The sequence below is a fragment of the Takifugu flavidus genome, chromosome 21, assembly GCF_003711565.1.
Source record: "Takifugu flavidus isolate HTHZ2018 chromosome 21, ASM371156v2, whole genome shotgun sequence".
Classification (NCBI taxonomy): domain Eukaryota; kingdom Metazoa; phylum Chordata; class Actinopteri; order Tetraodontiformes; family Tetraodontidae; genus Takifugu; species Takifugu flavidus.
In genome coordinates, this window is record NC_079540.1 from 5601161 (window position 1) to 5617512 (window position 16352).

General features: G+C 47.4%; 1 protein-coding gene across 2 annotated transcripts in view; it reads left to right on the forward strand.

Annotated features, from left to right (window-relative positions):
* LOC130518051 (CMP-N-acetylneuraminate-beta-galactosamide-alpha-2,3-sialyltransferase 1-like) overlaps window positions 1–16352 on the forward strand; it is a 33027-nt gene that overhangs the window by 10683 nt on the left and 5992 nt on the right. For both annotated transcript variants that reach the window (XM_057020370.1, XM_057020371.1), the window contains exons 2-3: window positions 10358–10848; window positions 12362–12555. In XM_057020370.1, coding sequence (XP_056876350.1) covers window positions 10561–10848; window positions 12362–12555 — 482 coding nt within the window. In that variant the 5' untranslated portion in view covers window positions 10358–10560. The remainder of the gene's footprint in view (window positions 1–10357; window positions 10849–12361; window positions 12556–16352) is intronic.

Consider the following 16352-nt stretch of genomic DNA (forward strand, 5'->3'; position numbering starts at 1 on the left):
ATTAGTCACCCATGAAGCAACACGTCAGAGCAGTTTAGAAGAAACCAGCTGATAATTAAATGGAGGAGAAGCTTCTGAAGGTCTGTCAGGTGGGATTTGTCTGCCTTTGTTTGCTGAGGTGCAGCTCAGGTGAAGAAGAGAAGCAGAGGAGCTGCTCCTTTTGACAAACTCAAGAGTGACATTAAGAGATGTAGACATTTATTTATGCATTCAAGCTCAAGATTTCCAGGATCCAAAGTCTTTGGAGGAACTATGTACTCTCCAAAACCAAAGGGATCAAGGTGGTTTAGGTTCCTCCTTCAGCCAAGGTCAGATGGCAACATCGTCCAAAAACAGACGATATGCAGACGATGATGTCCAGATTTACGAAGATATCTTGGCTGGAAACGAACATTTTCAGTTCAACAGAGAGGAAAAATCAGGCCTGAGCGAAGTTGAACGAGGCACCGATAAAATGACCTTGGCAGCAGAAAGAGGCAAACTAGTGTAGAATAATGCAGACACACTTTTACTTGTCAGTCTTTGCACAGACGGCTATTCAAACCAGCCACTCTCCGCTAAAAAACTGTCACAATGGGAAAAACCATCCAGTTAAGCAAACATTTTCTTCTGCCAGCAATGTGCAACTGCCTGAAACAGACCGTCCCGTTTTTACCGGCTGCCCTTTATGCAAATCAGATTAGCCCGCGCTCAGTTCATTTACTCTACCAGCGCTGGCGTCGCTAACTGTGGCCGGACTTTAATAGCTTGTCCAGAAAAAAACGTGTGTTTCGTTCAGCTCCAGGGTCCCTCACGAGCCCCGAGGACTCCGGACTGAAAAGTTCCTTTCAGGCTCGTTGATTTTTCTTTTCTCTGTTTTAATTTGTGGGGCCAACGGTGAGAACCCTCATCCTTAACTGGACCTGAGAAGAGAAGCAGTGATGGAAGATTATGTTCTTTTTCGCTGTGGCGAAGATTAATATCGATCACAAGCTGGTGAGGACTGCAGGATGGCTATCGGCACCGTATCCCCTCAGAAATTCAGATTTTTTAAGTTTTTTTCTTGAGTCAGCAGATGGAGGTTGTCCGACGTGGAGCTGTGATGGCGGGAGACATTTTACATGTGTCAGCAAAAAAAAGGCATTTAGGTGTCCTTTTTAGGGGATTTAGGGGATCCTGCAGCTTGAGCCTGTGTGGGAGAGAGAAACACCTCATGTTCTGCAACAGGAAACCTCATTTCGGCACATCCTGCAGGGATGCATCATCCCATCCATTCGTCTTCTGAGCCCCCGAGCCGGATGGGGGGGGGCGCAGGAGTCTATCAGAGGACGGCCTGGACGGGTCAACGGTCCGTCAGGGGACACTGGAGCTGGGAGCAATCCCAGAAATTTAGGAAGCCAAGGTGAAAAAATATGGATGGATTTGTAGACAAATGTTGTGGGATGTTGTCATGGTGACACGCGGCAGCCCTGAAGGTGGCGAGGAGTCCAGGAAGCCAGCGCCATCGTCCAGAGCATCGCTGTTGCCTGCAGGTGGCGCTCACGAGCGCTACGGCGGCCTGGGCTGATCAGATTTGTGTTCATTCGCTTCACCTTCCTTTGAGGAAGCGGCTCTAATCGGCTCTGTGGTGTGAAAGCTCCGGCTCCATCCCTCCTCTCCACAGAACATGTGCTGCAAATTGCATCCGTGTTGTCTTCCTCCGAAACGGTGAAATGTCAACAGCGCAGACAAATGTTCGGCGCTAGGCCCCGAGGAGTCGGGAATAAAGCCGCCGGATTTCCAGCAGCTGGTCGTGTTTTTCAGGGAACGCTGGTGCGCACGTTTCAGCAGCCTGTGCTCCCAGCGCACACTAGCTTAGCATGATAAGCCTGTTTGGGTTCACATGCGTCACGGAGACAAACGCGGGACGCTATAGGTGTCGCTCTTCTCTTGAGATGTGAGGAACCTTCATGGCATCGCGGCACTCGGACCCTCGGGGCCGGCGTGTCGTGGGCGGAGCAGAGCGAGTTCTTTACCTCGAAGGTGAAGGTGAAATTAGGGTGACGGAAATGCCTGGACGTGTGTTTTTGGTGTGAAAATAAGATGAGTGCGCGTATTTAAAGGCCACCAAACCGGGGTTTTCTTTGCAGTTGCCTGTAAAACTCCCCTGTTGCTGTGCAGCTAGCTGAGGATGGTTTGATGTTCTGGCTCTTCCCAGCTGAAACCTGTGCCCCTGCAGCACTACTGATGTCTCCGCTCTTAACAAAAGATCAATGAAAATGGATCAATCGGATTAGCAGGCGTCACCATTTACTGACCCCAGACCAGCAGGCTGGCTGCTGGTGTGTTCCTGCCGTGCCCAGGGGGGGTCCAGGCTGCGCTGCTTGGCCCCGGCAACCTGAGTGGCGTTATTAACAACCTGCAGTGGTCCGATAACACCGTGGCAACAGATTAGACGGGGCGGCGCTGGCTCTTCTTCCCGGGGAGCTTGAGGTTCTGCACTTGGTCTTAATCCCACTGTAACTGCAAAGTCTGCCAAAAATGTCCATCTGTTCCCGACACATCACGTTTTTCAGACGCTGAAAGTCATTTTTGAACTTTTAAACACTCCGTCACGGAGGAAGTTTCCTCTTTTTCCTCTTTTTCCTCTTTTTCCTCTTTTTCCTCTTTTTCCTCTTTTTCCTCTTTTTCCTCTTTGGAGATTGGCGCCACACAGATTTTTACTCAGTGGTTCATTAACCGCTGGGCTGTTTTATGTTTGTGTTTTTTAAGGAGCAGAGGAATTTGGAAGAGCTCTGGCTGATAAAACAGAAGACATCCTCCTACACACGGCGCTGCAGACGCTCCGTTCCCTCAGATTCCTCCAGTTAACGGCATGCTAAGTGCTCCGGCTCCTCTGATATTTGCATTTTTGGCTCAAGAGCCCATCCAGCGCTTTTCATATTCAAAACTGACCTTGGACAGTCCATGCAAACTCTGTCTGATCGCTCAATGGTTTCACTTCAAAGCAGTGAAAGACGCAGGAGTCACTTTAGAGAAGCTGTAGGAAGTTCTGTCGTCGGTGACTTTTTGTGGAGGACAAAAACAGCCAATGTTGTCCTTGAATACCTCAGCTTCAGTCTCTCTGTACTGCATCGGTTTTCTTTTTCAATACGCCTCTTTTAATGGTGCGAATGTACAATTATTCACACAAAGCTGGGAACCTGTCATTATGAAAGCTCTCCGTTGATGGACCTCAGAGCGTCGCTGAATGATGCTCAGGGTGAAAGCTGCACCCTTGAGACCTTGAGTCACCTTCTGAGCTGCCTGAATGACCTGGCCGAGGCTGGATGGCAGGATGTCACATGTTCTATGCAAGCAGCTGAGAATCATCAGGACACGGTCATAACGTGCCATTGAGCTGCTGATGTTTAGTCTTTCTTATCTTGAATTCTTGGAACGCCACACTGTCTTTGACTCCCCCTCCCAAGGCCCCGAAGGTCATTCACCCTGAGCTCCCTCCAACTATTTGTTGGTTTAAGCTTCAAGCCCAGGATAAATAAAGCGCAGCTAACTAGTGACTCTCGTTGTGGTAAATGGAAGCGCTAACATGGTTACTTCCTGGTTGGTTCTTCCTGTTTTTCATTGCACCTACAACCAGGCACGTCAGCATCTTCCCGTGTGTCACGTTTACACGCGCCATGGCGATGTTAATAAATCAAAGAGCGGAGAATCAAGTTTTCCAAATTCTCTTAGCAACCACCATTAATTCATTGTTCTCGACTGTTTTGTCCTCTGCTCCAGCTTTTGGCAGTGTATCGTGTACGGGTTGGTGATCTCGTGCATGCAAATCAGCCACCATGAAAAGCCAGTCACATCCAGCAATCTCAGAATGGTTAGCCGCTGACATTCCATCTGGATCGATGCTCGAGAGAGGCTCCTCCGGGCTTAATTCTCTCTTGGTTCAGTATGCCACTATATTTCACCAGGGAGCTGCTAAAAGGCTGGTTTGGGAGGATCTTGGGCAAACATGAAGGGTGTGTTTCCTCAGGTAGAGAGTGAGCTCTAAAAATGCTAGCTCACAGATTTTTCGATATCGGCCAGTGAGGATGTTTTTATGCGGACTGCTGTGGTCACTTTACTGATGAAGAGCTAGCTAGGTCCCCCTTTCCTGTTCTGCAGCTTTTAAGCACTTCTATACGTGCAGGTTGGACAGATAAATGTCACCGAAAGACGACTTTTGTACCATTATAATCTTTTCAGACCTTCACAGGCTTCATTTTGATGGCACAGCTAAACCGACACTCTTTTGAGTTAGCATAAACAACCGCCTCCTCCCTGGAGCAGACGCGCTTTTCATGTTCTTTCGCTCCCGTTTTTTTGACGATCTGGAAGAGGATCAGAAACGGATCGAGGGCCTCGGTAGGTCTGACACTGATAGGGAAAACAAAAGAACTTTTGATCAGTTGTAGCCACGGATCTGATAACTTGACTTGTGAATATAAGCTGAGAGAAATTAAAGTCGTTGGCGGCTGCAGACGTCTGCCCGGCGACCCTTTCACTCGGAAACGGGTCCGTCTCAAACGCGCTCCTCGCTGTAATCCATTCGCTCCCACGTGCACGCCCCCCTCTCATCTCTTTCACACATGCAGACCTAGTGGAAAATGTGACCGTCTCCGTCACATTTTGATGGAGCTCTTCCGTGATGGAGCCTGTTCCTGTGGATAAGATGACCGACTGACCTCAGGATACGCATCATCACTCCACCTTCCATCCTGCCTAAAACGGGGGGGGGGGGGGGCACAATTTTGCGTGAAGAATATGTCGTAAGTGAGTTTACAATCAGGTTTGATTGTCAGCAGATGCCGGAGCTGCGGCGACATTCACCCCAGCCTGTTTTTATTGCGTGGGGGGGCTTTTCCTCTATCCTGAATCTCGACCGAACGGAGCAATCACGTCGTACAAACAGCGCTGCCCTGCCTGTGCATCACGTGTGTCAGGAAAACAGGTCAACTTTATTGGATTTCTTGTTTTTTTCAATTTTGAAAGTGTGCAGCATCTGTCTGCTCCTACAGGTGCGGAGACTGGCTTTATGGAGGCGTCCTTCACTGGGACTGCACCAAAGAGAGAGCTTAATCTCATGGGCACGTCTCAAAATTGTATGTTTTAAAGAAACTGCAGGGAGATGCAGGAATACTGCTTCATAGGGAGAACGTCACAATCTAGTAACAAGCTTTCATAGTTTTTCTGTTGGATCCGTTTAATCGTCATCGGTGGACCCAAACTGAACCATCAGTTTAGCTGGTTAGCAGTGTGGAAACACACTGGATCAAGGAGCAAGTGCAGAAGTGGAGCACAAAGCTGGTGGGAGGATGCAACAACATTGTTGTTTCCAATTGAGGTGGTTAATTTTGCATGCCGTGTGTCTGGTTGAGCTAGAGGTTATTTTCATCGCCTGCTACTCTAATATCGATTATCTGGTGAAGACAGCGTCTTTTTTAACGCATGATGGCTCCGCTGCTCACCCAGGTGGGGTGGCGGTTTGGGAGGGGGGGACGGTGTCCAAAACATTTCATATATATTTCATAGTCGTAGCGTGTGTGAGTATTATGAAAAGTAAATAGGAAAATCTATTTTCACGTGCGAATCACAAATAAATAAGTCATATAATAATCACATAAATGTAATTTGAGCATTGATTTCAATTTCTCTGGTTGTGGATGAAGATGCACGTGCAGCATTCACAGTTTAGAGTATTTCTTCCCGGTTTGACGCAGCCGCCGCGCCGAGTTCGCTGACATCAAGGTTAAGGTGACGGTTGCTCCACTGTCACGCTGCTTTTTTACCCCTCGTGTATAAATAGTCACGCCGCTTCCTGACAGCTCGTCTCCATGCGGGGAAATAGTCACACTGTTGATAACCTGCAGCCTGACATAAAAGGGAAATAACTGACATTTTAGTTAGAAGCAGCAACCCTGGAATTCTCGCTAATATATAGGATAGTTATACGGCAGAATTTATATGAAGAAACGTAGGTATTGTTTATGAAATAAACCGTAAAATTGGACAAACATTGCTTATCATGTTAACCTGGAATTACTGTCTGCTGGCAAAATTTAATAGATGAGTCAGGTCAGGAAATGTTGCGTTATCGGATGGTACCTTTGAATCCTTTGTGCTAGCTAACTGTGAGCTAGCAGAACGGAACATCGTTAAGATTCAAATATTTGAGAGGATGTGCAAAAAAAGCACAGAAAGTTTCATATCCTCTTGAGGCAGGAAGAGGAATGATTAACATGTTGTCCGGCTCCTGGATGGCACATTAAAATGATCTTCATTAAAGCGAGCGTTAGCTTCACTGCCCGAGTGATTCTACAGATCTGAAACTAATTACTGCTGCATTAAATCCTAAGCCATTAAACTGATGATCAATTTTAGCTATTTTTCAAAATTAGTTGGCTCTATTTGTCATTTCAGTTGAGAAATCAGCCATTTAAGTCTTTAAAAGTCACGTTAATCCTCTCTTACAATAATAAATCAGTGCTGTGCTGGGCTGAGAACTTTTTTTACATAAATCACCTGTTTACAGACTGATTCAGCCTTAATGGCGTTTTTCCCAAATTAAACCTATTTTAAGGTGAACCAGGGTGAGTGTGCATGTTAATAGAGCTCAAATGTGAGCTGGGAGGAATAATAAAGGCGAGGTATTCTCAGACCACGCTTGTATTCTGTGGCACCAGCCGGGAGCGAATCAGGCAACCTCACGGGGAGTTAACGCACCGGGAAACTTTATCGCTCCTGGCAACCGCGGACGGATGTGAAAGAAATAAGGAATGAGAGGCTGCAGTGGTCGGGTGGAATCCTGAGGAGAGGTGGAACGTCAGCATAATGTCATTCAGCAATAATAAGGTGCTCCACGGGCCAAATGAGTAAGGTTCTAGTGGGGCGTTACAGTAACGGGAGACAATAAGGGATTAAGGAAATGGGAAAATAAGTGATAGAGCACTCGCGTTAATGGAGCAATTTTCTGCTTTCAACAACCAATTTTCTAGATCTACATACATTTGAAGTATTTCTGCTCCATTTTTAGTCCTTGAATGTTAAAATATCCCTTTAATTGCAACTTGGACTCGCCCATCTGACCTTCGGGGTTCTTTTAGGCCTCATTTCTTTTACAGAACCAACCCGATGGGTTCCTCCTGTACATTATTATAGTTCAAGGTCGTCTGTAGCCATCTGAGCCGGATGCTTTGATGCATCATTTAGAACCTACAGAACGTTCCATCAAAGATCTCTACACTCTTAAAAACATCGGACATGAACCGGGTCAAGGAGTTACCAGCATTTGATAGATGAGGCTAAATTGCTTTCGGGAATGAGCCTTTTTCTCTTCGGAGGTTCGTCGGATGCTAAAGAGTTGAATTGGTGTCTTGTGAGACGCGACCTCGTTCGCACCTTTCGATCTCCTGAATCCTCTTTATCCGCCCGAGTGGGGAACACACTCGAGCCTCCGTTCCTCTTTATTGAAACAAAGCCGAGCCTGAAAGTCGATATCCGCGCAAACGAGACTCCTCCCGCCACAGCGAGCAGGATTTCACGGATGTGATGCCATTGAATGTAAATCTGCAGCTTTAGTTCTTTTTATTCTCGAGGCCTCATTCATGTTGAAGGTGCAGAGATCCAACGGCGCCTTTCAGCTTGAAGTTACAGGTTTTCCTGGGTTTTCGTCATCCGGAATAGAAGTTTTAGTGCCAAATCCAGTTTGGTATTACGGGGAACGCCAGCATGCTGAAATCTTAACTCTGAAATAATTATTTTTGATCTCAGAGGGCAACAAGTAAATAAAAGTGCCAACTCACTGAACGCTCTTCAGAGGGGTTTTTTCAGTGAACTTTTTTATTTTCCTTGAAAAAAAAGCCCAGGAATTGTGGGAGTAAAGGCTGTCGACATTTCCGTCTTTGAAAGGAGGAATAATGTCGATGAAGAGTGTCGGGTCCTCGTGGCCACGCCCACCATGGGGTTGCTGTGGGATCTACGCTCACTCAGAACCTCACATTTCTGCATCTGTTATTTTTAGCCTTTAATCTCAGTGTCGGTGCTTTGATGTATCTGGCCCCTTTGCAACCGTGCGTCAGACGGTTTCTGAGAACCAGGCTAGCTTTGACAGCAGAAGCACGCTCTCCTTGAAATTACCCGTCTCATATATATACTTAGGAGTCCTAGAAACTGCTGAAGTCCCATTTCACAAATTGCTAGCAGTTTGCAGGGGAGAATCCGACAGAGAAGCCATTTCTGTGCGGCTCTGAACAGTCGGTGACTCCTCAAGAGCAAACATTACGGTTCGGATTGCGGCCCGCCCTCCTCCCTCCTCACCTCCAGCGCGTGAACAGACACTTTGCTGCCTCAGCGCCGGCCCGCCAGGCTTCAGTCGGGACAAGGTCACGGGAGCGCGATGACAGCTGATGTGTTGTCAAAAGTGCGGCGCCGCCACCTGTTACAGAGCACCGGTATATTCCACTCCCCGTCGCCTCCACCCGCGCCTTTTTTTATTTCTTTTTTATCCACTGAAGTGTCCGTGGTGAGAGTCCCCAGGTGCTTGTGTCAAAGTCACCGCTACAGACGCTAACCAACCTTGGCTGCCGTATGCAAATGGGCCGAGTCCCAGAGCGCCGGCAAGCAAACGGGATCACTTCCTGTCAGAGCCACTGATAAACGACTGCGCGGTTTGTTTTTTTCTCTCCGTCCTGAAGAAGTCAACAGGCGAGCCTTTCCCAGCATGCCTCGACGCCCATCCCTTTTGCTTGTCTCCTGGGTAGAATTTAAATCACCTGATCAATTTCTAATCAGGAATGTCTTCCTGTCAGTGGGACGGAGTTTCCCACAAATCTGAGGGTTGCTCGGATAATGCTACCGGCTATAAACTGGCTCACGCGTCGCCATTGAGTCTTTTTACCACGACAGATCTGCGCTCTCTGAACGCTGCACACCATAATAAGGCAGAGGGCCTGTTTGAAAGCAGATTTGGCCGTTTTCCGCATGCGAGAGGGAGACCCCGGGACGCCGTCCTGCTCAGGCAGGCGTGAGAGGCCACAGGGGCGAAAAAATCCCAAAAAGAATTCATCCTCTCCACTTTACTCTGCCGCTTTTGTTACCGGCAGGTTCCTGAAAGTGTTGTGATGGTTTGAAGCAGTGGTTGCCCTTGGTGACGCACCCCTACGGCATGCTGGCACAAACAGGGAGTCTGTTATATTCAACTGACAACAAAGAACAGTGGACTTAAATGCATAAGTGTCTGTCGGTTTCAAAATGGAGGTTGAAATTGCTCCTCAATACACCTGTGATGTATAACTGGGGTAGGCCCCGCCCTCATCCCAGTTTTATTTGGAATATGTGGCATTTAACAGATCGCTGAATGAATTAACATTTCTTTTTTCTTAACATGGTTTTTACGATAACTGCCTTTGCTTAAATGATAGCAGTACTCACTAGTAAGTTCGCGAGTCCACTTACGAAGTTCGCGCCTCGCTGACCACAGAAGTTAGGCCTAAAACGGGCGGAGCGAGTACACATCCAGAAGAGTACAGTTAGCAACAGAACAGTACTTGGGTGGCAACTGATGATGCTTCAAAAATATGTGAGAATTTCCTCTTTGTCTGTCTTGCTTGATCAGTTGCCTATACTGCCCTCTAACGGTCTCTGGTGGTACTGCACCAAAGCTTGACATACACACTTTCCATCATTGCTCCTGCTCCCACTGGTGGAGGTGAAATGCATTGTGGGATAACTTGCTCCTCTAACTCCACATAAGTCTAACCATGACGTGTTACACCTAAACTATTAAACATATAGTTTATACTCTGAAAACATCCATGAGACCTTACGATGTGGTTTATAACGTTCTGGATGTGCAAAAATCGGAGGCCGCACTGGGGGATTTCTTTCCACGCCTTTTCTTTTCTAGATCTGTATTGAATAGCAGCCTAAAAGTATCGGTACATGACCCGCGTGAAGAAAAGTGTTTCAGCAGATTAATAATGCATACATAACATGTCGTCGAGCAAAAAACAATAAGTTCTGCCACCCTCGAAATGTCAGCTGCATTTTAAATTGCACCGCTCTGCCTCTCATGTTTGGCTTCGGTTGTGCGGAAACTCCCTCCCAGCCCTGTAAACCCTCCAAGGAAGAGCAACAGAATAAAAAATTCACCCCATCTACCTTCATTTAAAACCTTTGGAGCATTGTGCGTTTTAAACACACAATGACATCAGAACAACAATGCTTTTCATTTAAAAAGTGGCCAGAAGTTTAATAACAGGACAAAACCAAAATGATGACACCTTAGCCAAACAGGCAGAGACAGCAGCAGGAACGATCGAAGGTTGTGAAATCACATGTTTCCCAAATCTTATTTGCTCTCCAGGTCAATCATTAAAGACTGGTGACAACCATTTCCGACCTCCTGGATCAAAACCAAAGGCCGTTGCTGAAACTGGCCGAAACCAGTAAAAGCTCCAAGAGAATCGAGGTTTCGTCCCGCTAGTCCAGAAGAATCTGCAGCGAAACTTCGCCGATGCGTATCTGGAAGGACCCATCGCCCTTCCCGGCCCACTGATCTGGGACGACATGGCTCTGGGGAAGCGGAGGAAAGTCCGGATGTTTGTTCTCTTCTGCATCGCCACCCTCACCACCGTCTTGGTCAGCTACAACTTGCGGGACCCCTCGGTTTACTTCTTCAAGTTTGCTTTCCGACTGTCGGACAACCTCTTCGCCAGGGGTCCGTGCGCCTGTGGACAGTGCATGACGGAGATGGACGACGACCCCTGGTTCACGGAACGCTTCAACCAGTCCATCCACCCGTTGATGAGCAGGGAGAACAGCGCCCTCTCTGATGAAACATTTAAATGGTGGCAGGTAAGAAGGTCCTTCAGAGCTACTTGAAGAAAAGACAAACAGCGTGAGTGCTGCTGGGAAGGAAAGATCACAAACAAAGATCTCAGGCTGATCTCAACGTGTTTGTTTTTGCCTCATTGTTTGAAATCCAACGGTTTCTCCCCAGGATGGAGTGGTGAGGTAGGCCCCTGTGCACAATGTGTTCACTGTTAACAAGCAGGAGGACAAACACTGTATTTCTGTTCATCAAAGCGAGATGTTTTCCACATTCGGCTAAAATCAGCAGTTAACTCGGAGATGTTGTTTATTAATCTCTTGTCATCCAGTTTGCAGGCATGAATTTAAACAAGCAGCTTGAATCATCTTTAATTAGAATGACTAACGTTCGAGTTTGTTGCAGCGTTGAGGTAAAATAAAGTCTGTCGGGAAGCTTTTAGGCATTTCCCTGCAGCGACACCAGGAAAGTAATGGACAAAATCCATTTAAGATTATTTATGTATTAATAAATCATCCAAGTCAATGTTGGAGGGGGAGGCAGGAATACAAACGGAACAAAAATGTGCAGAAGAATATTAAAACTACAAACAGAACCCGACGGGCGATTCTCTGGCTTTACTCCTGCCTGTCTGAATCCCTTTTCCACGGGGATCATTAAAACACACCAAACACAATCATGGATCCAGAATTATTGGCTGTTAAATTGTTTTACACACATCTTGGGATCATCATTCACATTCGGTTCCGTTCCTTCCGTGATTCATTCCCGTCCTGTCGACTTAACGCTGCACTTCCTCTAACTCCTTTTATCAACTCCCCCCGAACTAGAAAAGCCCCGCCGCAGAATTTATGTCGCACAATTATCTTAGCTTTGTCTGGAAAGCCTCCAGGTAATCCCACATTCACCTCACACCGCGTCCAATTAGAGGCCAGAAGAGAAAAATGACTGCAAGGTTGCCTCCTGTCGCCTCTGCTTTCAGACAGCGTTCCTTACAGGACTTGATGGGGTCAGAGTGTCGTATATCAGCAGCACCCAGAAGGTTCTGGAAGGTAAAATACAGAGAGATCGTGTCAAACATGAATGAATATTAGAAACATATTTGAGTAGTCGGATCGCTACTGATTCTGACCGTCTAACCGCATAAGGGATCCAGTTTATTTGGCTCAGTTGGTCCATTTTTTGTTGTTTTTGTGCTTATTTTGAATTATCACCTCTAACAAGCCGGAGAAAAAAAACAGAATTTGGAAAACGCTTCAGGTTTTGGCCTCACTTGAGGTGGTTTTGGCAAAAGAGGATGTGTTTTTTTTGTTAAATATGTGGGTAATCTTGCCATAAGGGACCAAAACTGCAGAACATTCTGTGTGTGTTCTGTTCTGGCAACGCCAGCGTGATATGGAACAGTGAACACCAGCCCGGTCTACCTTGTTTCAAGGCCAGAAAACCCCCCGAGGTTCTTTCAGGACCATCGCTGCCCTTGTTGAAAGTGGCCCCGGAGCCGCGGCCCCGTCTCAAGGCCTGTCTCTGCTCTGTCACCAGTGGCTGCAGTCGGAGAGGCAGCCAGCCAACTTCAGCGGGGTGGTGGAGGAGCTGTTCCAGGTCATCCCCGATGAAGTGCTCTACATGGACGCCAGCCCGGAGCGCTGCAGGACCTGCGCCGTGGTGGGGAACTCTGGGAACCTGAAGGGCTCCCAGTACGGCAGGCTCATCGACTCCAGCGATTTCATTATAAGGTCGGTTTTTCCCAGATTCTGACAAAAATGTGAGCATGCGGTCTTTTTCACTGAGCTGTGAAGGGTGCGTGAAGGCAGAATTGTGGATTCCCAAGAGCTTCCGGAAGAGAATCAAACCGTAAAATGGAGGGAAAAAAAGGAATTTTTGATCCTTTCATTTATCCTCAGCGCTGGAGTCCGACCCTCACCTTTAATAAGATGTTCTGGGTGACGGCAGGAAGTAGCTGGATGAGTTCCGTTCCCTTTTAGAGCCTAGGAACGCCGCAGAAAGCGTCCTTGCGTCTTTGTTGAGTTCTCGTCTGTGTTCAGCACAATGACGGCTGGAGAGTTTTATGTTTTACGCCAGCGCTGTTTGAAAAGATTATGCGAGCTCGATGAAATCAACGGAGCTCAAGTTTTCAGCGGTTTGAGGAGCGATGGAGGAACAAAGCCTGTTTCAGGCACATCCGGGAGAGTTTCATGCTTGAATACAGCAGCAGAACCGTTCTGCTGATGAATGCACATAAATGTAATGTAGCACCAGTGGCGAGATGGCCATTAGAGCGGCCATTAGGCGCCCGACGCCAGCAGGAACTGTAGCGCCTCGAACCTTTCAAATTCAGACAGAAGCACCAAAAAGAAGGAAAAGTCTATCTGATAATCAAACAGGGAAAAACACATTTCACATCTCCCATGTGTTCACCCCAACCTCTGAAGCTTCCTTTATAGACCGTTATGAATACTGAGTGGAATTTACCCTTCGGATCAAACCTCTTGTTTACTCAGCAAAGAGAGAATTGAGTGGAGGGGAAAAGAGCTTTTGCGTCCGGGTTGACAGATAATATTGTGCCTCAAGGTCCGTTTTTGTGCCTTTTAATAATTGCTTTATTATTTTAACATGTCAGGCTGTCAGCGCCATTGGCCGACATTTGATGACAGATTTTGTAAAAGGTGCCGAGCGTGAAAAGATGAAAAGCAATAAATTGGTTAAAGGCAGAAGAGGGAAAACCCAGTTTTGGAAGGTCCTTGTGCGCGCCAGGCACCGTCGAGCGTAATGAAAGGTGAACCTTGAACGCCTGAATAATGACGCAGAGATGAAAGGCTACAAAACGATCAATAAAAAATGGGCCCGTTCAGTTTGTCGTCCTCCACACCTGCATGAGTGAGAGAAACTCAGACGGCGTACGTGCACGGTTGCGCAACGTGCAGGGAGCTTGTGGCTCTTTCTGTGTGAGAGTGTGAATGTCTGCTGGTATCTGAGCAAACAAGGTGGACTAGAGCGGCTTCTTTTGGACCTTGTGGCTCATTCAAGGCTTGAGAGCTGGAAAATGATTTTCACAATTTGTTCTGATGCTCTGGAGTCAGCGGCGGCGCCAGTGTCTAGGAGGCGGAGCCTCAGTGAACCCCTAGCTGTACCCGAAATCACCTGGTAACTCAGCCTGTCGGGACCTGGCTGAGAAGGGGATGGTTCTCGGCAACCTTAGGGGTGCAGAAACCTCCCCTTGAGCCCAAAACAGGTCAATAAAGAATAAGTTGCAGTTGCAGTTCATGGCAGCAATAACGACCACCATCAAAGACATCAAAGGGATTCGGTCAAGTGGTAAACAAGAATAAAGCCCCCGTGCAGCCATAATCCAGAAACGTGCACGAGCATGTTGCATTTTATCGAAGTTATTATTGATCACAACGCAAAATTTGCGTTCATTTGTCAAAGCCAGTATGGACTGGTACAGTTCCCATCTGTTGCACGGCCGCCGTAGCCTCTTGCGTCACCAAAAGAGACTCGTAACGCCACTGAAGCGATGACAGACAAATCCAGACAGAAGAGTTGCACCCAAAAAAATCCAGAAGTGGAATTTCACGCGTTATTTTTGCACAGCTCCTCATTCGTCACAGCGTGACTCTGTCAACTCGCTGTGACGCGTTAAATCTGTAAAAGGCCTTGGTCCCCCGCTGTGGCGGCGGCGTCGACAGATTTAATTATGGCGTAGTGGGAACAATAGAGGCGAGAGTTGCTGAAGTCTTATTTTTATTCCAGCTCACCTGGGCTCATTCTGCAAAGCCGCCGCACATGCCAAGCATCGCCATGCTGAACTCCCCAAATCCAGACAAATAATAACTCACCTTAAAGCCCCCATTATCTCTGCCATTGCTTTGGAATGCTGATGACTGTACGCAGTCACCTCGCCGGCAGCACATCTGTATGCTCTGCGCTCCAGAGATGTGAGATTGTCTCATCGCTCATATTTACTCTCCTGAATTGGGGGATCAGTCAAGCTTACATTCTACACCGTGATGTAAAACCCTTGCAAATAACTTCATTAAGATGGAGCTCGGGGCTCACACGTGTAATAGGTGGCTCCAAATCCTCGAAATTGGCCTGGAAAACCTGAGATTTTCGCAAAGCTAAACGCGCCGGCTTTCGATCTTGGGATTTGGCCCGGCGACTTCCAGTGATGTTTTCTAAAACCCACGCAGGAGAATGAGAGGATGGAGTGGAGCCGGGAGGGTAATCAGAATGTTCTGGACAAGTGCTTCTCATCAACGTCAACGACCCCTGTCAGAGGAGAGCGTAATCAGAGTCGGGAAGCTCCACAAATGGCACATCCCATCATGAAAACTGCTCATTTCAACACAAATATGAGCCAGTCTGCATTCAGTGTGCCCTCCCGTTACCTTATTATTGCCTCCACGAGGGATGGGAGCTAAACACGAGCACATATGTGCTGACATTTATCACTCAGGCCTGGAGACACTAATACACACCTAAATGGGGTATTTTGTGCCTTAATGCTGATTGTGGCTCAATAACTGATTGTCTGGCTAAAGATCATCAATAAAACTCTGGGAAGGATCCAAATGGCGCCGGACTGTTGTTATTATCGCACCTTTCTTTATTTGTTGTTGTACAACGTCACCGGGGCTCATAAACACTGAGTGTTTTTATGTGTTTTTCCTGAGGATGGATGGAGGAACAGGAGTAAAACGTGCATTCATTTAAATTCTCCTCACTTTCTCCGCGCAGCAAATCAGGACCGAAAGAGAAATCAGAAAACAGGAACGGCAGCCTTAGAGTCTGGAATTACCAACTCCAGCTGCTTTCGCTCCGTCCGCCTCTTGGACTACTCTCAAAAATTAACGATTTATTGAAGCATAATTCCCTCCTTTGCTGCAGCTCCAGGTCCAGACGGGCCACTAAATCACTTTCTTGGAGTTGAAACTGAATTTTGAGAGCACAAAAACATCAGCGAATATCCCGGCGAATTTACTCTCTCAGCATATTGCGGAGCGGCCACACAGAGTGCGTAAACTCTTACTATGTCTTCCTGCTGTGAGGTGATGAGGACAAGATGTTTAATCAGGAGGGAATCAGCCAGTCAGTGAAGAATATCATCATCATCATCATCATCATCATCATCATCATCATCATCATCATCATTCACTAATTCACTTCAGTAGAAAACCTCTGATGCACTCCACCAACCTGGAGGTTCCAAGTTTGTGTAGCCATGACAACGGCCTGACAATATACGATCCCTGACCCCTTTGACTGCACAGAAAAGAACGAGTGGGATGTGATGCCGCGCTCGGCTAAGGTGCAGAGGAGCGAGCTGAAAACGTGGGACTGGTGGTCGCCTGAAAGTGTTGCGTTTTTAAAGTTTACGCACGACCGAGGGGAGCGAGACGGGGCCCAACGCCACTGACCTTTCACGTGTCGGCCGTCTGCGCCGGGGGCCGATGCGTTCAAACGCGCTGCCCGGCGCTCAAACGTTTTAATGTCAACCGCAAACGATCGGCATGAACGCAGATATGAAAAC